General features: G+C 42.4%; 1 protein-coding gene across 1 annotated transcript in view; it reads right to left on the reverse strand.

Moving 5' to 3' along the window:
* The window catches only part of LOC142204481 (uncharacterized), a 79,225-nt gene that overhangs the window by 33,399 nt on the left and 24,534 nt on the right, over positions 1-21,292 (reverse strand). The window contains exons 4-8 of the mRNA XM_075275793.1: positions 19,403-19,525; positions 16,441-16,590; positions 13,899-13,952; positions 11,359-11,427; positions 7,760-7,918 (exon numbers count right to left, since the gene is read on the reverse strand). Of these exons, the coding sequence (XP_075131894.1) occupies positions 7,760-7,918; positions 11,359-11,427; positions 13,899-13,952; positions 16,441-16,590; positions 19,403-19,525 (555 nt within the window). The remainder of the gene's footprint in view (positions 1-7,759; positions 7,919-11,358; positions 11,428-13,898; positions 13,953-16,440; positions 16,591-19,402; positions 19,526-21,292) is intronic.

The raw sequence follows: 21,292 nt of genomic DNA on the forward strand, positions 1-21,292 counted from the left end.
ATATGAGCCTGGTGTGTTTGTACAGATGGAGTTAGAACCACAGATATCTGGGGAATTACTGCATTCATCTATATCTGTTGAGGAAGATGATATACCCTTGTTAAAATATAACTTGTGTTATACAAAAAATTATGTTGGGAAAGGGAGACCTGACAGCAGCAGTAAATAAAGGGGGGGGGGGTGTGTTGCCTTTAAAGAGGACCTTTCATCAGATCGGGCACATGCAGTTTTATATACTGCTGGAAAGCTGACAGTGCGCTGAATTCAGCGCACTATCGGCTTTCCCGATCTGTGCCCGGTGTAAAGCGCTATCGGTCCCGGGGCCGTAGCGCTTTAGTGTTAGAAAGGCGTTTCTGACAGTTAGCCAGGGACGCCCTTCTGCCTCGCAGCGCCTATTGCGCTGTAGTGTGGAGCGGGGAGGAACGCCCCCTCCCTCTGCTCACACAGCTCGTCCATAGACGAGTATTATCAGGAGCGGGAGGGGGCGTTCCTCCCCACTCCACAGCACAGCGTGATAGGTGCCGCGAGGCAGAAGGATGTCCCTGGCTAAGTGTCAGAAACGCCCTTCTGACTGTAAAGCCCTACGGTACCGGGACCGATAGCGCTTTACACCAGGCACAGATCAGGAAAGCCTACAGTGCTCTGAATTCAGCGCACTGTCAGCTTTCCAGCAGTATATAGAACTGTCTGTGCCCAATCTGATGAAAGGTCCTCTTTAAGGAGAAAGCTCTGTGAAGGCTTCTCTTCTACGGCTTATTGAGAAATGTAATGGGAACGCTTCCTTAGAAATTGAAATGTGGATCTGAGGGTGTTACTCCTTCCTTTGTGCTCAAGTCCAGTCATTAAGGTAGAAGAGGTTTCTGGTTCTCCTGCTCTACCTGCAGCCTGTTGGTGAATCCCCCATTGCCCCATCTATTCTCCATGCTGGCTGAGGTTTGACTGTATCTCAGGCCAAATCCGCTTGGAAACCCGGCAGACCCAATTATAGTCTAGACTATACAGACCTCTGGGTTATAGTACACACAATCAAACTAAAATACAAATGATGGATCAAGAGTAGAAAATAATGGAAATATAACATTGTACTCACCTAGACATGTGTTGGAAATGTTTGTGAATCCTTTGTCACAAGTACATTTATATGAGCCTGGTGTGTTTGTACAGATGGAGTTAGAACCACAGATATCCGGGGAATTACTGCATTCATCTATATCTGTTGAGGAAGATGATATACTCTTGTTAAAATATAACTTGTGTTATACAAAAAATTATGTTGGGAAAGGGAGACCTGACAGCAGCAGTAAATAAAGGGGGGTTGCCTTTAAGGAGAAAGCTCTGTGAAGGCTTCTCTTCTACGGATTATTGAGAAATGGGATGGGAACGCTTCCTTAGAAATTGAAATGTGGATCTGAGGGTGTTACTCCTTCTTTTGTGCTCAAGTCCAGTCATTCGGGTAGAAGAGGTTTTTGGTTCTTCTGCTCTACCTGCAGCCTGTTGGTGAATCCCCCATTGCCCCATCTATTCTCCATGATGGCTGAGGTTTGACTGTATCTCAGGCCAAATCCGCTTGGAAACCCGGCAGACCCAATTATAGTCCATTATAAACCATCCCAAGCTGCAGTAGTATCTAGCAAGATAACTGCTTATGTGCTATATGGTTTTGAAAATAAGTAGAATTGTAACAATGTTAGTAATTTTATTGTTGACTTTCACCACTTATGAGACCCCAGTAGAAACAGGTTAAGAAGTCCTTCAGTAGACTATGGAGCAGTATTTACTGGACTGTGCAATGGCTGCAGTGTTTATATTTGACTAGGAACTGACTGCAGGATAGGTGAATAATGTACAATCGCTGGGGGCCCCACCACTGAGACCCCCACTAATTACTAAAATAGGGCTCCTCGGAGTCACATTTGCCCTTGTCATATGACTCTTATGAGAGGAATTTGAGTGGAGCACTGGTCAAAGTATGGAAGATCTCGCACCATCAAGGTCTATGGGACAGCTGGAGGTAGCCATGTACAGTGTATTAGGCCTGGTTCTCATTTGTGCATGGGTTTCCGTTCGGGGTCCACTTGGGAACCCCCCAAAAGGAAACCTAATCTGCATAAAAAGCAGTTACCCGCCGACCCCATAGACTATAATAGGGTCCTTGTGGATTCTGCAAGAAAAATGCGGCGATAAAAGCGCTGCTTGCAGGAGTTCTCTCTCTGCATTTTTCATGTCGACAGGGGAGCAGAATGGCCTGAACGCAGATGTGAACTGAGCCTTACACAGAAGAGTGTGCACACAATACAGACCTCTGGGTTATAGTACATACAATCAAACTAAAATATAAGTGAGGGATCAATAGTAGAAAATAATGGAAATATTACATTGTACTCACCTGCACATGTGTTGTAAATGTTTGTGAATCCTTTGTCACAAGTACATTTATATGAGCCTGGTGTGTTTGTACAGATGGAGTTAGAACCACAGATATCTGGGGAATTACTGCATTCATCTATATCTGTTGAGGAAGATGATATACCCTTGTTAAAATATAACTTGTGTTATACAAAAAATTATGTTGGGAAAGGGAGACCTGACAGCAGCAGTAAATAAAGGGGGGGGGGTGTGTTGCCTTTAAAGAGGACCTTTCATCAGATCGGGCACATGCAGTTTTATATACTGCTGGAAAGCTGACAGTGCGCTGAATTCAGCGCACTATCGGCTTTCCCGATCTGTGCCCGGTGTAAAGCGCTATCGGTCCCGGGGCCGTAGCGCTTTAGTGTTAGAAAGGCGTTTCTGACAGTTAGCCAGGGACGCCCTTCTGCCTCGCAGCGCCTATTGCGCTGTAGTGTGGAGCGGGGAGGAACGCCCCCTCCCTCTGCTCACACAGCTCGTCCATAGACGAGTATTATCAGGAGCGGGAGGGGGCGTTCCTCCCCACTCCACAGCACAGCGTGATAGGTGCCGCGAGGCAGAAGGATGTCCCTGGCTAAGTGTCAGAAACGCCCTTCTGACTGTAAAGCCCTACGGTACCGGGACCGATAGCGCTTTACACCAGGCACAGATCAGGAAAGCCTACAGTGCTCTGAATTCAGCGCACTGTCAGCTTTCCAGCAGTATATAGAACTGTCTGTGCCCAATCTGATGAAAGGTCCTCTTTAAGGAGAAAGCTCTGTGAAGGCTTCTCTTCTACGGCTTATTGAGAAATGTAATGGGAACGCTTCCTTAGAAATTGAAATGTGGATCTGAGGGTGTTACTCCTTCCTTTGTGCTCAAGTCCAGTCATTAAGGTAGAAGAGGTTTATGGTTCTCCTGCTCTACCTGCAGCCTGTTGGTGAATCCCCCATTGCCCCATCTATTCTCCATGCTGGCTGAGGTTTGACTGTATCTCAGGCCAAATCCGCTTGGAAACCCGGCAGACCCAATTATAGTCTAGACTATACAGACCTCTGGGTTATAGTACACACAATCAAACTAAAATACAAATGATGGATCAAGAGTAGAAAATAATGGAAATATTACATTGTACTCACCTAGACATGTGTTGGAAATGTTTGTGAATCCTTCGGCACAAACACAGTTATATGAGCCTGGTGTGTTTGTACAGATGGAGTTAGAAGCACAGAAATTTGTCTCGCTGCATTCATCTATATCTGTTGAAGAAGATGATATACCCTTGTTAGACTGAGGTCCCACATTGCGGAAACGTAGCTTATTTTGTTGCAAATATTTCTGTTATTTTCAGCTAAAGCCTTTCTTGGCTTTGGTGTAAAAAAAACCCAAAACAGCTAAACCTGCAAAATAAAAAGCTGCGTTTCCGTAACGTGGGACCTCAGCCTTAAAAAGTAACTTGTGTTATACAAAAAATGGTGTTGGGAAATACGACTTGCCAGAGGTAGTGCGTAAAAAGAGAAAGTACTGCAGAGGTTTCTCTTCTATGATTTATCTTAAAATTGGGATGGAAGCGCCTACTTTAAAATTTTAATGTGGATTTGAGGATGTATTTACAAGGCATTTTAGTGCAATCTGTATCACTATTACAGTGCTATGTAATGAGTCGCTCTAGAGAAGCAGTCAGCATAGTTATGCTATAGATCAGATATACAGTAAACATGATTGGGACAAAGTAAAACATAATAGTTGTGTGAACACTGATAACGCATGTGATGGCAATAGATGGGTTAAATGGTGCAATTTCTCATCTTCTTGTCCCTGTATGCAATATCAAAGAGCAAAACCATACACTTCTACTTGACGCGATGGGGGTGATAACATGCGCAAAAGTCCATGTTACCCATTCCGCTGTGGTCATGTACAATTGTTCAGGTACAAGAGGGTTATAGCCCTCCTCTTCTACCTGCAGCCTTCACCATTGACAACCCACCAACCATTCTCCATGCTGACTAATGTAGGGGGCGCTTGAACTGACTGTATCTAAGGCTGTATAGCAGAAGCTAAAGATAGTCTACATTAGTTTTAAAGAGATAGCTCTCAGTTTTTAAACAAGTACAGGATCACGGCTCTAGCTGAATTAGTGTTGGCTATATAGCCTATAGAAGACAGATGGCAGTGAATACTGCAGGTGTATGCAGCTCTTATTTCAGCTGGCTTTACCTCCAGCTATACAGCCTGAGTTACAGCTATCGGTAGCAAGGACGCACCCCATATGTTAGTTAGTAAACCGAGTCCCTGCCTGGACATATGAAATAAGTCTTTTCAGGAAGAAAATTAATGCAACAGAATGTATTATCACAGGCTGGAAAAGACCGATAAAGAGAAAATAATGGAAATATAACATTGTACTCACCTACACATGTGTTGGAAATGTTTTTGAATCCTTTGGCACAAGTACAATTATATGAGCCTCGAATGTTTATACAGGTGAAGTTAGAGCCACAGATACCTGAGGAATTACTGCATTCATCTAAATCTGAAGAATATCACAGAAACGTTAGGATCACACTTTAGTATTTTTTTTATCTGGAACTGAGAAGAACTGAATGCATAATGACATCAATTTACTTCTGTTTTCATGAAGTATAACTTTTTTATTTGTTGTCTCCAGCTCAGTGCAAACAGAACTGCCTGGACACAACTGATAGGCCGTATTCACTGATTTTGGAACACAATCGTTACGTACATCATTGACTGTGAATAAGGCCTTATATACCTTGTGCACATTGCAATATTACATCTCTGTATTCTCCAGATTGTAAGACAAATTGTTGCATCTTAAATGTTTTTTTTTTTTTTAAAGGTATGTTAGTGCTATTAATGGGTTAAATGTAGACCCATATATTTTGAGTGATTTCTGGGATTCTGTGGGAGCTCCTGACATCTTCTGCATTTGTTTACGGATGTTAGCTTCCTGCTATGTAGTTTCCTATGTAACTTCTACACTACCTCCCTGTCACTCCGTTACACCCCCTGTCCTGTCTCACTACTAACATCCACCTTCCCCCCTTCTCCGTCTCCCTAGTTAAGCATACTTACCTATTTTCCACTCTGGAAGATGGATCCTCCTTTCTCCCTCATTGTGTGCAGGCTGGAGTGGCTGTTTATAGACCGGAAGTACCTGGAGTGCCATCTCTATTGCGCATGTCTCGCAGACACAGCTTCCAGCCTCCAGAAAGCCCTTGAAGAGAGGAATAGGAAGGAGCCGTTTCCAGACAGGAAGACACGTAAGTATTGATGGAAGGGGGGAGAGTACTGCTGATGTTCCGTTTCGGAAGCGGTGAAGCAGAACGTCACGAGATTATCAGAAAGAGTCCCTGGGCATATGGGTAATTATTAAAGGTGAGCGAACAGCGTTCGATCGAGTACATGTTCGATCGGATATCAGGCTGTTCGAGATGTTCAATTCGAGTCAAACACCAGGTGGCAAACTCACTAAAAATTCGATTCCCCTCCCACCTTCCCTGGTGCTTTTTTTTTCACCAATAACTGTGCAGGGGAGGTGGGACAGGAACTACGACAATGGAGGCATCGAAAAAAATCGGAAAAAGTCATTGGCTGGCTAAATTAGGTGACCTCCAATTTATACAAATAGTGGATTTAATATCGGGGTCATATGAGACTGTGAACTATGTGACTGTGAGACAGGGATAGATGTACAGGCAGGGTTAGCTAGGGATTACCTTTATTTAGGTGAGAATGTCACTCACCCAGCTCTTTGGGGCTCCATCTTGTCGGGATCCCTGCGCGAGCTGACTTTTTCCCATAGGAATACATTGACCAGTGTTGATTGGCCGAATGTCATACAGAGTACAGCATTCGGCCAATCAACGCTGGATCTACCGGAGGCTCATCTGTGAGGAGGAGGAGGAGTCTAAGATCGGACCAGAATGGAGACTGCTGTGGACCGATCTTAGACTCCTCCTCCTCCGGCAGAACCAGCGTCGATTGGCGTACTCTGCATGGCATTCGGCCAATCAATGCTGGTCAATGCATTCCTATGCCGAGATGTAGCAGTGATGGCCGTGCGCTCAGCACTGCTACACCGGAGATGAAGCAGAGTTGAATGTGCGCTGAACCCTGCTAAACACTCAGCTCTGCGGAGATGCAGCAGAGCTGAGTGTGCAGGAGGGTTCAGTGCACACTCAACTCTGCTACATCTCTGATGCTGAGTGCATGGCCAGCACTGCTACATCTCGGCATAGGAATGCATTGACCAGTGTTGATTGGCCGAATGCCATACAGAGTACAGCATTTGGCCAATCAATGCTGGTTCTGCTGGAGGAGGCGGAGTCTAAAATCGGTCCACAGTAGTCTCCATTCTGGTCCGATCTTAGACTCCGCCTCCTCACAGACGAGCCTCCGGCAGAACCAGCGTTGATTGGCCAAATGCTTTACTCTGTACACTGCTACTGTACTGTGGGCTTGGCTACCTACATGACCAGACATCAGGTGCCACCCCTGCTTACTCCTTAATGTAAAGGAGAAAGGAAAGATTGATTCGCTCTGGGACCTGAAAAGTAAGACCTAACCCAAAAATAAGCCCTAACCCTTTTTTTTTTAATAAAAATATAATATGAGACCCTTTCTTATTTTTGGAGAAACATGGGTAGAAGCACCATACTTATTATAATTTTGGTGCATCTTAGGTGATCCCTGCACCAGAAAGTGAAATCTATGCTAGCTAGTACTCGGTGTTTCAGCCGTAATATAAGCCAGCTTTCTAGTGCAAATAATATAAAATTTGTCTGCCCGTGAAGTCCTGCTCACAATTCTAAAAGTGCTGAATATGAGGTACATGGGACAAAAGTTGCACCTTTATGCTCAGTCTTTTCTGAACTGATTGTTGTGTGTCTATAATGTACCAGTATGATGGGGGTTTTATGGCTTGATGGTCAAGGAGTAGTAGTGCAGGCTTCATGCCACTGCTTGTAAGCCCAAATTTATGAACCAGCCCTTAAGGCCCTATAAGGATGGGTTTCCGTGGTGCTTTTTTGACGAACAACTGCATGTTTTTTTTAATTGCATACTATGCTTTTCAGCTGTGAGCTAAAGTCCATTACATTGACAAACTCTGAGTTATTGGCATAGTAATATGTGCTACACAGTCCTGCAGGCTGGACACCAGACTTAATAAAGGGGATGACTGGTGCAGAGAACCTATACATTTCAGTCAAATGTCCTTGTGGCATAATGGAAATCCACACCAGTTACGACTGACCATTATAAATTTCCATTATAACTAAAGCCAGAAAATTTTTATTTTCAGATTGTTGGTAACTATAGGTTGTTGCTAGTGTCACACATCACTGACCTGTGCACGTGTTCTCAGCTTTGTTTTTGGAAGGACAGAATTCTGTTACATTGTCTTTCTGGAATCCTTTGTCACACTGACAGTAATAACCGCCCTGCGTGTTTATACAGTGTGAGTAGGCATTACATAAGTCTGCCTTCGTGTTACACTCTATTATGTCTGAAAAACACAAGAAAGAAAACTTGACAGAAGGATTATCCCAGTGGTTAGTAATATGTGTAATGTAATGTAAGTAAAATGTGTAATGTAAATACATATATATATATATATATATATATATATATATATATATATATATATATATATATATATATCTCCTATATTAGTTTGATGGCTCCAATTGGCCAAATAGTACCAGATATTTTGTAACACTTGGGCTAATAGGATAGTGTCTCTGTATTTTACTGCCTTAGGGTGCATTCACACTGAGTAAACGCTAGCTTATTTTGTAGAGTAAAATTACACTTGTAAATTTTGCTATCCCATTGACTTCAATGATATTTTTTTACAAGTGTAAAAATACGCCTGTAAAAAATACGCCTGTAAAATGTCATTGAAGTCAATGGGATAGCAAAATTTACAAGTGTAATTTTACTCTACAAAATAAGCTAGCGTTTACTCAGTATGAATGTACCCTTAAGATGGTGCTATATATTCAGATAAAAGATCTGCATTAAAATATCGGCTTATGACTGCCTTAGGCTAGATACTGGTGTAAAACAGCTGTGAAAATCATCCACTAATAATGGCCATCTTGCTCCCAAGGGGCGGCCGTTTTCACGGATTCCCCATACATTTCAGTGCATGGAGGGATTCATGAAAACGTGACATGTCAGCATTAGTTTCACTGACAATAAAACTAATACTGTCACATATGTGGAAAAAAAACAAATGTAAATCTAGCCTCAGGAGGAGGATGCAGAAAAATGTAGTTTGTTTCAGATTTTGCTGCATTTATTTTTAGCTACACCCAAGAGTGGCTACAAAAGGAATGGGAACTATAAATAAAGCGCACATACTTCTGCCTTCTGCTAAATCCACTCCTAGCTTTGGCTCAAAAAAATGCAGATTATGCTGGGTTCACACTAGCGTTCGGGTCTCCGTTCTGTGGTTTCCGTCTTCTGCATGCACGGTCCGGCCGTGAGCAGTGGTGAGTGTTTTATGCTCTCCGCCGCGAAACCGTTTTTTTTAAAACCAGACACAGTGTACTGCATGTCCGACTCTGTGTCTGATTTTAAAAAAACAGTTTTGCGGCAGAGAGCATAAAACGCTCACCGACGCTCACGGCCGGACATCTTTCAAACCCATTGAAATGATTGGGTATGAAAGAGTCCTGCAGGTTTCCGTCTCCTGCCTCTGTTTTGTGCAAGAAACGGAAACCTGCAGAACGGAGACCGGGCGCAGATGTGAATGAGCCCTAATCCACAACATGTGGCTTCATCCTTATGCCTCATGCAGAGACTAAAAACTACAGACGGCAAATGGATGTACTCTGTGGGTCATCGGTGTGCTGTCCGTATTTGCAGACAAGCTAGGGACATCATTAGATGTCTCCTGTGGAGTTTTTTTTGTGAATCCGCAAACTCAGGTCACACACTAATGGCACACTGTCCATTTTTTCAGACCTACGGCACTGATGCTGAAGACACACTGATGACACACAGTTGCAAAAAAGTAACACCGATGACTAGTTTGCAACTAGGATTGCTGTCATGCTTAGAGTAAATCATGAATCCCAATGTAAAGGCACACAAAACTCCATTGCAGTCAGTGGGGTCCATTGGGATCTGTTTGTGTCACTCGTATGACGCGCCCATCATCACCGTGATTTCCTTTTTTTCAGTTCCTATAGAAGAAGGTGTGACTTCTGCTTTAGAATATACGTGTCCGATGTGCTGATTTTTAATGTCTCAGTATGTTATGAGCAAATAATTGCAGATTTACATGATAGGTGGCAGAAACATCTCACAATGCTAATGGGTTACATTTAGTAATACTGTGAGGGGAGATAAGAATTGGGCAGTTGGATTTCAATTCCTTGATCTTTTTGTTCTAGGGATGGCGACTTTCTTGCAATAAGTGAACATTCAATGCTTGGCTGAGCCAAGCTTGCATGTGTACAGCGGAGTCAGCTGTGATAGCGGTTGTCCGAATGTTTCTTCTCCTTTATAGACTAGATAGTTTTAAAATACAATAGGTTTATCGCAATGTATAATGCTTTATGGTAAATATGATGCACTTTAACACTGTTTGCACTATGTATTTCTTGTAGGATAGGTCAGCGCCGCACCTCCCATGAGGCAACCTGAAGCGACCGCTTCAGGCGGCGCTATGCCAGGGCCCCGGGGTTGGGCGGCATTTTTGCTTACTTAAGCCAGTCCAGGACAAGCTGTCCTGGACTGGCTTAGTGTCACCGTCACCGAGCGGTGGATTGGGGAGGCCCTGTGGGCGCAGCGCTGCTCCAGCGGCCTCCCCTCACACTCAGGCAGAGAGCAGATCCTCTCCCTGCCTGCTCTCTGCCTACTAACGCCGCTCCGCCACGCCCCCTTCACTCAGCCCTGACCCCTTCACTCCGCCACCCTTGGCTCCGCCCCCTCCTCCCGTGGGGGGGGGGCAGCTTTCTGTCGTCCGACTCGGGTGGCGAAAAAGGCAGGTTCACCCCTGGGATAGGTCATCAAATGAAGAGCAGTGAGGGTCATTGTCAGTGAATGAGAACAATTTAAAGTGGAAGCAGAAGAATTATTGAAGAGCTATTCCATCTCGGTGATCATGTTCAAATTTGTATCTTAAATGGGTTGTCCAAACTAAAATATTTTTTTTTAATTCGGGAGGTGAAATAAAAAATTTTAAAAATCATACTCCCCTGTCCCTGGTACTCTGGTGCTTCTTAGCCCTGGGAGAACACTGGAGCACCAGGGACACGTGAATATATTTACCCAATACACTGTTTTCTGTATCTTGTTCTGTTTGTCAAATATTGCCGATTACGTGTCCTATGTGTTTATAGCTTATTGCTCAGGTTTCAGGCCATCTCTCTCTAGTTGCAGTGGTCAGAATGGTGAGGTCAGTCCGTTTGCAGCCACCTCGGTGTTCTTTTGTGATTGATGTAAAATGGAGCTCTGTAAATTCTGCAAAGTGCACTTAACTGCTGAACCCGGTGTCTCAGCATGTAACTGCAGAGCTGGAAATTACACGGGCTATGTGCACCCTTCATCTTGTTACTGAAACTAGAAAGTGTAGGGGAGAGGAGGGAAGAAATAAAGTGAAACACTTAGATGGGAGCGTTGCTTTAATTATTTTCTAAATTTCCTCTTCAAAAGGAAGTTTCCGAGCTGCTCTGTACAGCATTGGTCATTGGCGTCACAGAAAAAAACATAATGGCTTCATGTTGCTTATCTGTACAGAAGTAGCCAAATCAACTCCCTTCTTCTTAAGCATCATTTAGCTATTGGCTGAAGTTTCATCTCACTAACTTTTTGCTCTGCCCATCATCTTCATGAAAGTTGGCCCAATCTTCCACTCATGTGGTATGTGGTATGATTCTCCAATCCTTCAGTATAGTCTCTGCCTGTAAGCAGTTGCATATACACAGCACTTACCTTTACATTCTCCATTGACCTCTTTATATCCTGGTTTACAGGAATTAGATGTATTATAGTTTACTGCATCTGGAGGAAAGTAAAAGTGGCCACATACAATTTATTAGATTTTCTTTGTACAATGTATATTGAATATATGATAGAATACTGGTATTATATAAGTGACATTACACGGATACATTTCCTTGTCCTTGTTTTTTCTGTCTTCTGCTTTTCTCTTATTTTTTTTCTCTCAGCTTATTTTTCAAGCTGAAATATCAGTGACTGAGTTCAGAGAAACTCTGCAGCAGAAATCTGACGCTGAGCATCTGCACTTTATACTGACATAGCACTTCGTGACACTTAGCCTCTTTAACCCCTTCCCGCCTACGGCAATTTTAGATTTTCATTTTTCCTTTTTGACTCCCCTCCTTCCAAACCCCGTAACTTTTATATGTCTCCGCTCTCAGAGCAATATGAGGTTTTAATGTTTGTGGGACAAATTTTTCTTCATGATGCCGCCATTAATTATTCTGTACAATGTACTGGGAAGCAGGGGAAAAATTCAGAATGGGGTGTATTTGAAGAAAAAATGCATTTCTGCGATTTTCTTACGGGATTCGTTTTTATGGCGTTCACTGTGCAGCCAAAATGACATGTCCCCTGTATTCTATGTTTCGGTACGATTCCAGGGATACCAAATTTATATGGTTTTATTTACATTTTAACCCCTTAACAAAAATACAAAACTATGCCAAATTTGATTTTTTCTAAAAGTTGCCATATTCTGACACCCATACATTTTTTATACTTCTGTGTATGGGGATGTATAAGGTGTCCTTTTTTGCGGGGCAGGGTGTACTTCTTAGTTCTACCATTTTGGGGAATTGCTTTTGCTTTGATCATTTTTTATTCAAAACAGTGAAAAAATGGCGGTTTGGCACTTTTGACTTTTTTTCCCCTTATGGCGTTTGCCGTACAGGAAAAATATTGTTATAGATTTGTAGAATGGGCGATTTTCGGACACAGGGGTACCTAATGTGTATGTGTTTCACAGTATTTAACTACTTTTATATGTATTCTAGGGAAAGGGGGGTGATTTGAATTTTTACTATTTTTACATAGAGTAGCCTGCAATAGAATATACTGAAAGACAGGCCTGGAAGCTTTCACAAGTCTTAGCAACTGGACGACGGGCCCAGAGCTTGCTGGCGATTCCTGGGAAAATGGTGCCCACGCGCCGCTGGTAAAATGGTGCATTAGTCTGCTTTGACCGAGGCACCAGAGGGGTTAATGCCCGCGATCAGTGCAGGCATTACTACCCGGTGTATACTGTATAAAACAGTAGACATCCGCCGGCAATGGCGGCCGCCCGGGTCCAGAGCGGCCGCCATCTTTAAACACCCGGCATGCATGCATGAATTTAGAGCTCTATATTAGAAAAACTGAATTATGGCCATTATAAAGATCTATTAAGATGTCAAAAATTACAAAATTGTGGACCTAAATAGAACAGGATGATAAAAGGTGAGAATTCACTTTTAGCTTTTTCTTATCGAGAGTCTTTTCTTCCAGGGCGTGAGAGTTATTTATGTCATCACCTTTTTTTTTTCACTGGTTGATCATTTATTTTTAGAGAATATAGTAATTCTATTCTTTTCACAATAAGCTCTCCTGGTAGGCTTCTGCCTAGACACAGCAAGCCAGCCAAGATTTGGTATAAGACCCCATATACATGACTGAATGTGCATCCGAAGTGGGGCCAATTCTGCAGCAGAATGCACTCGAATGACACTTGTCATCCAAGTGTATTCTGTGATGCCTATACCTCTATGGGGACTTCCAATCTGTTCTGTTCTGTTCCAATAACGTGTTCTATATTCATCGGAATGGAACGACCACTGGAAGCAACCTCACATAGCACACTCGGACATAAGCATGGGACCTTAAAGAGGACCTTTCACCATCTGGGGCATATGCGGTTTAATACACCACTAGAAAGCCAACAGTGAGCTGAATTCAGCGCACTATTGGCTTTCCCTTTCTGTGTCCCAGGTGAAGAGCTATCGGTGCCGGTACTATAGTGCTTAACTGTCAGAGGGGTGTTTCTGACAGTCAGTCAGGAACGTCCTTCTTCACAGCAGTGCCTATAGCACTGTACTGTGAGAGCGGGGAGGTACACCTTCCCCAGTCCTCCTCTATGAACGAGTACTGTCCCCGCTCTCACAGTACAGCGCAATAGACACTGCTGTGAGGAAGGGCGTTCCTGACTGACTGTGAGAAACGCCCTTCTGACAGTGAAGAGCCAACAGTACCGGCACCGATAGCTCTTCACCGGGGGCACACAACGGGAAAGCCGATAGTGCGCTGAATTTTGCATTGTTGGCTTTCTAGCGCTGTATTAAACCGCATGTGCCCCAACTCATGAAAGGTCCTCTTTAAGCATGAAATAGAAACAGCCTAAGTACATGAAGGTTAATTTTAGATTCCACTAGACTCAGTCTTGGTATACAATGTCCTATAAATGTAGCAGTTCACACATCACAGGCAGTTTTACGTACTTGGAGGTAGAGTCTCAATAGGACAGACCAAGCTCATCCCGGCTTTATTATCATCTATGAAAAAGAAAACAGCAATTGTCAGTGTTACCACATAATGTAATAGGAGGCTACATATACAGTCCTATGAAAAAGTTTGGGCACCCCTATTAATCTTAATCATTTTTAGTTCTAAATATTTTGGTGTTTATAACAGCCATTTCAGTTTGATATATCTAATAACTGATGGACACAGTAATATTTCGGGATTGAAATGAGGTTTATTGTACTAACAGAAAATGTGCAATATGCATTAAACCAAAATTTGACCGGTGCAAAAGTATGGGCACCTCAACAGAAAAGTGACATTAATATTTAGTACATCCTCCTTTTGCAAAGATAACAGCCTCTAGTCGCTTCCTGTAGCTTTTAATCAGTTCCTGGATCCTGGATAAAGGTATTTTGGACAAACAATTCAAGTTCAGTTAAGTTAGATGGTCGCCGAGCATGGACAGCCCGCTTCAAATCATCCCACAGATGTTCAATGATATTCAGGTCTGGGGACTGGGATGGCCATTCCAGAACATTGTAATTGTTCCTCTGCATGAATGCCTGAGGATTTGGAGCGGTGTTTTGGATCATTGTCTTGCTGAAATATCCATCCCCGGCGTAACTTCAACTTCGTCACTGATTCTTGAACATTATTCTCAAGAATCTGCTGATACTGAGTGGAATCCATGTGACCCTCAACTTTAACAAGATTCCCGATGCCGGCATTGTCCACACAGCCCCAAAGCATGATGGAACTTCCACCAAATTTTACAGTGGGTAGCATGTGTTTTTCTTGGAATGCTGTTTCTTTTTGGACGCCATGCATAACGCCTTTTTTTATAACCAAACAACTCAATTTTTGTTTCCAAAATGAAGCTGCCTTGTCCAAATGTGCTTTTTCATACCTCAGGCAACTCTATTTGTGGCGTACGTGCAGAAACGGCTTCTTTCTCATCACTCTCCCATACAGCTTCTATTTGTGCAAAGTGCGCTGTATAGTTGACCGATGCACAGTGACACCATCTGCAGCAAGATGATGCTGCAGCTCTTTGGAGGTGGTCTGTGGATTGTCCTTGACTGTTCTCACCATTCTTCTTCTCTGCCTTTCTGATATTTTTCTTGGCCTGCCACTTCTGGGCTTAACAAGAACTGTCCCTGTGGTCTTCCATTTCCTTACTATGTTCCTCACAGTGGAAACTGACAGGTTAAATCTCTGAGACAACTTTTTGTATCCTTCCCCTGAACAACTATGTTGAACAATCTTTGTTTTCAGATCATTTGAGAGTTGTTTTGAGTAGCCCATGATGCCACTCTTCAGAGGAGATTCAAATAGGAGATCAACTTGCAATTGGCCACCTTAAATACCTTTTCTTATGATTGGATACATCTGGCTATGAAGTTCAAAGCTCACTGAGGTTACAAAACCAATTTTGTGCTTCAGTAAGTCAGTAAAAAGTAGTTAGGGGAATTCAAATCAATAAAATGATAAGGGTGCCCATACTTTTGCACCGGTCAAATTTTGGTTTAATGCATATTGCACATTTTCTGTTAGTACAATAAACCTCATTTCAATCCTGAAATATTACTGTGTCCATCAGTTATTAGATATATCAAACTGAAATGGCTGTTGCAAACACCAAAATATTTAGAACAAAAAATGATTAAGATTAATAGGGGTGCCCAAACTTTTTCATAGGACTGTATATGTGTATATATATATATATATGACATACCTAATTTCTTCATTCCTTTCAATGTGTTAATTGGCAAAAATAAACTATTAACACTTCTATTTATAAAAACATTATTACTTAGTAGCCCAAACTCTTGTACCCTACTATACAGTAGCTGTATAACTATAGGGGGTGTTCACATGTAGCAATTTGTTGCTGAAATTTTTGAGCAGAAATTTTCTGTTTGAGGAATTTGAAGCAGATTTCTTTTCTGCTTTTCAAAAACTTCCTTCACAAGTCACAAGTTGGCTCCCAGAAAATCTCCTGAGTAGCTCCCATTGGTTTGAATGGGAGCCGACTTTTTGGTCAGGATTTTGAGGCGAATACAGCCTCAAAATCCTGACCAGAAAACTCTGTGTGAGCTTACCCTTAGGGTTGACAGACTTTGAGATGGGGTGCATCAATGGAGTTAGAGAAGCAGGATTATTTTTCTGACAAATTGCTGACCATCTATTCCATTCTAACCTAGCGGCTAGTAGATATTGGGTGCAAATAAACGTATCCAGGTGTTAGAATGGCCAAGTCAAAAGGTGGCGCTACAAAGTATTAACGCAAGGGGGCCGAATAATTTTGCACACTCAATTTTTCAGTTTTTTATTTGTTAAAAGTTTAAAATATCCAATAAATTTCGTTCCACTTCACAATTGTGTCCCACTTGTTGTTGATTCTTCCCCCCAAAATTAAAATTTGATATCTTTATGTTTGAAGCCTGAAATGTGGCAAAAGGTGGAAAAGTTCAAGGGGGCTGAATACTTTCGCAAGGCTCTGTAAGTCTTACCTACCTTCACAGTAATTCACATTAGTTTTATCTGGGCAGAACTGATTGGATTTTCCCTGGACAGTCGTGTTACATTGACAGTAGAAGCTCCCAGCTGTGTTCATACATGTTGCTCCATTCCCACATCCATGGGGCTTTTGACATTCATTTATGTCTGAAAGACAGCAGATACTGTTTGTACATGCATATATCTGATATCTCAATTTGTCATATTAAACATGATATAAATGGTTTTGTAACCTTAGCATAGTATAATGTGTCCCTCCTTACATTTCCTCTTGGCAGGAGAGGTGCAGGTATATGTGTCATAGGATGACCAGCTTTTAGTAACAACATGATTCTGTGATACAATAAGGAGAAAGATCGGTTTGCAACACTCTTCAGATATTTCATTTCTATGGGTGCGTGCTGTTCGGATCGGCTGATCCGAACAGTGTTCGCTCATCTCTAAATATAGGTATATATTTTATTGGGGTTTCATTCTTATTTTCGGAATTGTCTGTACATGCCGATTTATTTATGCCTATTGGGTTTATGCTTTCATGATATATACTTTTTGTGAATTTATTCGGCTCAAGGTTTATACACATCGCACTTAGTTTTTGCTGATGTATAATGTTCTCTTTTCCTTTGTATTGTGGTATCTACTGTATATGGTTCCTGTTTTTTAAATAGTGCAACTTATTTATTCTTACTGTGCTTAGGATGATAGAGACTATAATTAGAGATGAGCGAACACTAAAACGTTCGAGGTTCGAAATCCGATTCGAACAGCCGCACACTCGACTGTTCGAACGGGTTTCGAACCCCATTATAGTCTATGGGGGGAAACGCTCGTTTCAGGGGTACGCAACATTCGATCAAATTCTACTTACCAAGTCCATGAGTGAGGGTCGGGCTGGATTCTTCTCCCTGCACAGCGTCCCCTCGTCCTCTTCCGGTTTTGAATTCACTCTGCTAGGCATCGGGCCTAGGCAGAGCTGACTGCGCATGCCCGCGCTACAAGAAAATGGCCGCTTACAGTGTAAGCGGCCATTTTCTTGTAGCGCGGACATGCGCCGTCGGCTCTGTCCAGGCCCGATGCCTAGCAGAGTGAATTCAAAGCCGGAAGAGTACGCTGCGCAGGGAGAAGACTTCTAAAGGTAAGAGAAGAACCAGCGTGGTTCTGCATCGAATCTTAACTTCGAACAGCTAGTAGTACTCGATCAAGTACGAGTATTTCAAATACCGTAGTATTCGATCGAATACCAACTCGATCGAATACTACTCGCTCATCTCTAACTATAATATATTATACTTCTATATACTTATGTGCTATGTATATAAATTACGCATGTGTTCTGGTTTCTCTCAAACAACTTTATGTAAAATGACACTCATTAGTTGCCTATTAGGTTAATTGACTACGTTGGAAGGGGTAACACCCTAACAACTATATACTGACATAGCTGGCCTTTCAGAAACAGGCTATGACTAAGGGGTAGGGTGGACCCTGAAACGCGTTAGAGGTTTCTTTTAACGCACACATTTTTGTGTTTTTTCCGTCACTTTTTCTCTATGTGTGTACTTGCGTTTTAATGGATTGAATTAAACATGGATTTTTAAATATCTGAAGGAGTGTTGCAAGCTGATCTTTCTCCTTATTGTATCGTTTTGTCCTCTTCTAGTCCGGAGGCTAGGTTTGGCACCTCGAAGAATTTTTCTGCTTCATGGAACAGTCTACTTTTTCTACATATGATTCTGTGATATTGTATCACAAAGTGATATGCTATATGTGTCTGTGTGTGGTCACCTAGTGTTTGTGTTGTGAATTGAAATCTCTCAAGCTATTTGCTAACATGTCAAGATATTGTACATACGTAATGTAATGGGTTTTTTTTTACCATACACTTATATGACTGTAGTTAAAAATTAAAACTGCTGCAGAAGGCAGTGAAAATCACTATTCCTATTTGTATTTTGTATTATTACTGTATTATCCATGCTGCTGTAACACACTGAATTTCCCCATGGTGGGACTATTAAAGGATTATCTTATCTTATCTTAATGGAACACATTGAGCAGAATCTTGTGACTTCTGATATCATAAGTTTAGCCTGCGAAATAAAACAGCCAAATAGACTTTCTAAATGACTCTAATAAGAAGGACCATGGGAAAAATATGCAAATCTGTCTTCCCTGATGTAATTAGGAAGTCAGATGCTGCCTCAGTATTGCAAACCAATAGAGGGCGCTCACTGGAATGTGCAAGCCTATCTTCCCTGATATAGTTGGGAAGACAGAATTCCAGTGGAATAACCCAATAAAGGTTGCTCCCTTTTGCATCATGCACAACCTTCCAAGAGGCCTTTGTTTTGCAAAGGCAGCATCTGACTTTCTAATTACATCAGGGAAGACAGATTTGCATATTTTTCCATGGTCCTTTGCAAAGTGGAGTGCTAAAGGCTTAATGAGTCTCCACACACCTACAGTATATGGTGGTCTCTCCCCAAGGAGTGACAATATCCCCTTAACCCTGTCTAAGCCTCTCACCTCTACCAGGTTATAGTCCCCTCTACATCGAGCTGAAGAGATGCAAGTACATCGAAACAGCTGTCCTCGATTGAGAGACTATACCTGGTAATAATCCCAGCGTCATTGCAAAACAAAGACCTCTTGGAAGGACTTGCATGATGCAAAAGGGAGCAACCTTTATTGGGTTATTCCACTGGAATTCTGTCTTCCCAACTACATCAGGGAAGATAGACTTGCACATTCCAGTGAGCGCCCTCTATTGGTCTGCAATACTGAGGCAGCATCTGACTTCCTAATTACATCAGGGAAGACAGATTTGCATATTTTTCCCATGGTCCTTTGCAAAGTGGAGTGCTAAAGGCTTAATAAATCTCCACACACCTATATGGTGGTTTCTCCCCAAGGAGTGACAATATCCCCTTAACTCTAATAAGAAGTACAGACTTCTTACCTTTACAAATTCTGACATTCGCCTTCATACATGGGAAGTATCCTTTTTTGCACCGACACGTGTTATTGTTTCCACATGTTTCATTTGATGGACAGATCCAGTTGTTCGGACATAGTCGTTCATCTGTAAGTAACATATGGGAGCAGATTTACTATTCAAGATGTGCTAGAACTGGTGTAATGTGCGCCAAAATACTAGCAGAAATGCTTTACATCACATTTTGTAACCATTTGAGGCAATGACCTCACGTAGTCAAATGCAGCTAAAAAACACAAGCCACAGCGGATAAAAAACTACAGTAAAAATGCTTGTGTTTTTCACTGGGTTTCTGCAGCAGATTTCGTTTTTACCTACCCACATATAAGTGTATGGGGAATTTCCACTGGTAAAATGAACATTCTGCATTGGATGAGATTAAATGAATAAATCACTTTGGTTGGACTGTAAGACTCAGGGTTGGTTCACACTAGCACTTGTATTCCGTCCACAAGGAGTCCGCATGGAGACCCCCTGAACAGAATACCAACACTAATGCAAGCTCTGTGCAGTTAAGCACACGAGGCCCATAGACTATAATGGGCTCCGTGTGCTTGCCGCGCACTGCCCGCACAATTCATTCGTGCAGGCAGTGCGCGGCAAGCACACGGAGCCCATTATAGTCTATGAGCTCCAGGTGCTTTGCAAGCACATCGCTTGCAATTACGATTGCATTCCGTCCGGGGGGGTCTCCATGCGGATTCCTTGCGGACGGAATACAAGCGCTAGTGTGAACCAACCCTGCAACCAAAAAACGCCCCGGAAGAAAACGTAGCAGAAACACAACGCGGTTTTACTTGCAGCCCTTTTCACAGAAAGTCCGCACATTTCCTCTGTGCAATTTCAGCTACTGTTATACCTATGGGGAAGCCACTGGTGTTTCCATAGTTTTAATTGACATGCTACGATTTCCAAAAACACAACGGTTTTGGAAATTGTAGCATTTCCGCTGCTGGTATTATTCTGCAGTTCTATGGATGGGACTCTACAATCCCATCCACTTTGCAGGGACTGTAAACTGCATTGTTTACGCCACGTCAGGCATCGGCCTAAAACACAGTTTTTTTCTGCTACCGTTTCCATAACAGCCAAAAATGCTGTGTTTCCAAAATGCGTGGCCTCAGCCACATACACTTTCTGCGCATTGCTTGACAATAGGAAGGGGCTTATTGTAAATGCTTTTTTATTTATTTATGTATTAGAAAGATAAGTCATCTCATCGGTGGTATAACCTTAGACTAGTCAGCCTAAAACACCAGATTTATCATTCAGCATTACACAAATCTGGAGCAGTTTAAGACTTTCTGGTCTAAGAAGATCCTTTATTTAGACCAGCGTTTCTTACTTCAATATTTGTCTATTCCCATTGGTGGCAGACAGACATCTGATAGACACTTCACAATATAGTCTGAAAGCAGCCTGAAAATAAATAGCTACAGGATGTAAAGAAGTAACAAATACAATATGTATCATCTATACCAGGAATCAGCAACCTCTCCAGCTACTGTAAAACTACAACTCCCAACATGCACAATTCACATCCATGAGAGTTCCAAGAACAGCAGAGCAAGTATGCATGCTGGGAGTTGTAGTTTTACAATAGCTGGAGAGCCGAAGGTTGCCAACCCCTGATCTATACATTGGCTTCGTCAGATATGCAGTGGCAGAAATAACTTTAAAGGGATCCTATCATTAAAACTCATTTTTTTCTGCCTACCACGTAGGAATAGCCTTAAGAAAGGCTATTCATCTCCTACCTTTAGATGTCTTCTCCGCGCCGCCGTTCGGCATATAATCCGGTTTTCGTCGGTATGCAAATGAGTTCTCTCACAGCACTGGGGGCGGGCCCCAGCG

Source organism: Leptodactylus fuscus, chromosome 5 (genome assembly GCF_031893055.1).
Source record: "Leptodactylus fuscus isolate aLepFus1 chromosome 5, aLepFus1.hap2, whole genome shotgun sequence".
Taxonomy (NCBI): domain Eukaryota; kingdom Metazoa; phylum Chordata; class Amphibia; order Anura; family Leptodactylidae; genus Leptodactylus; species Leptodactylus fuscus.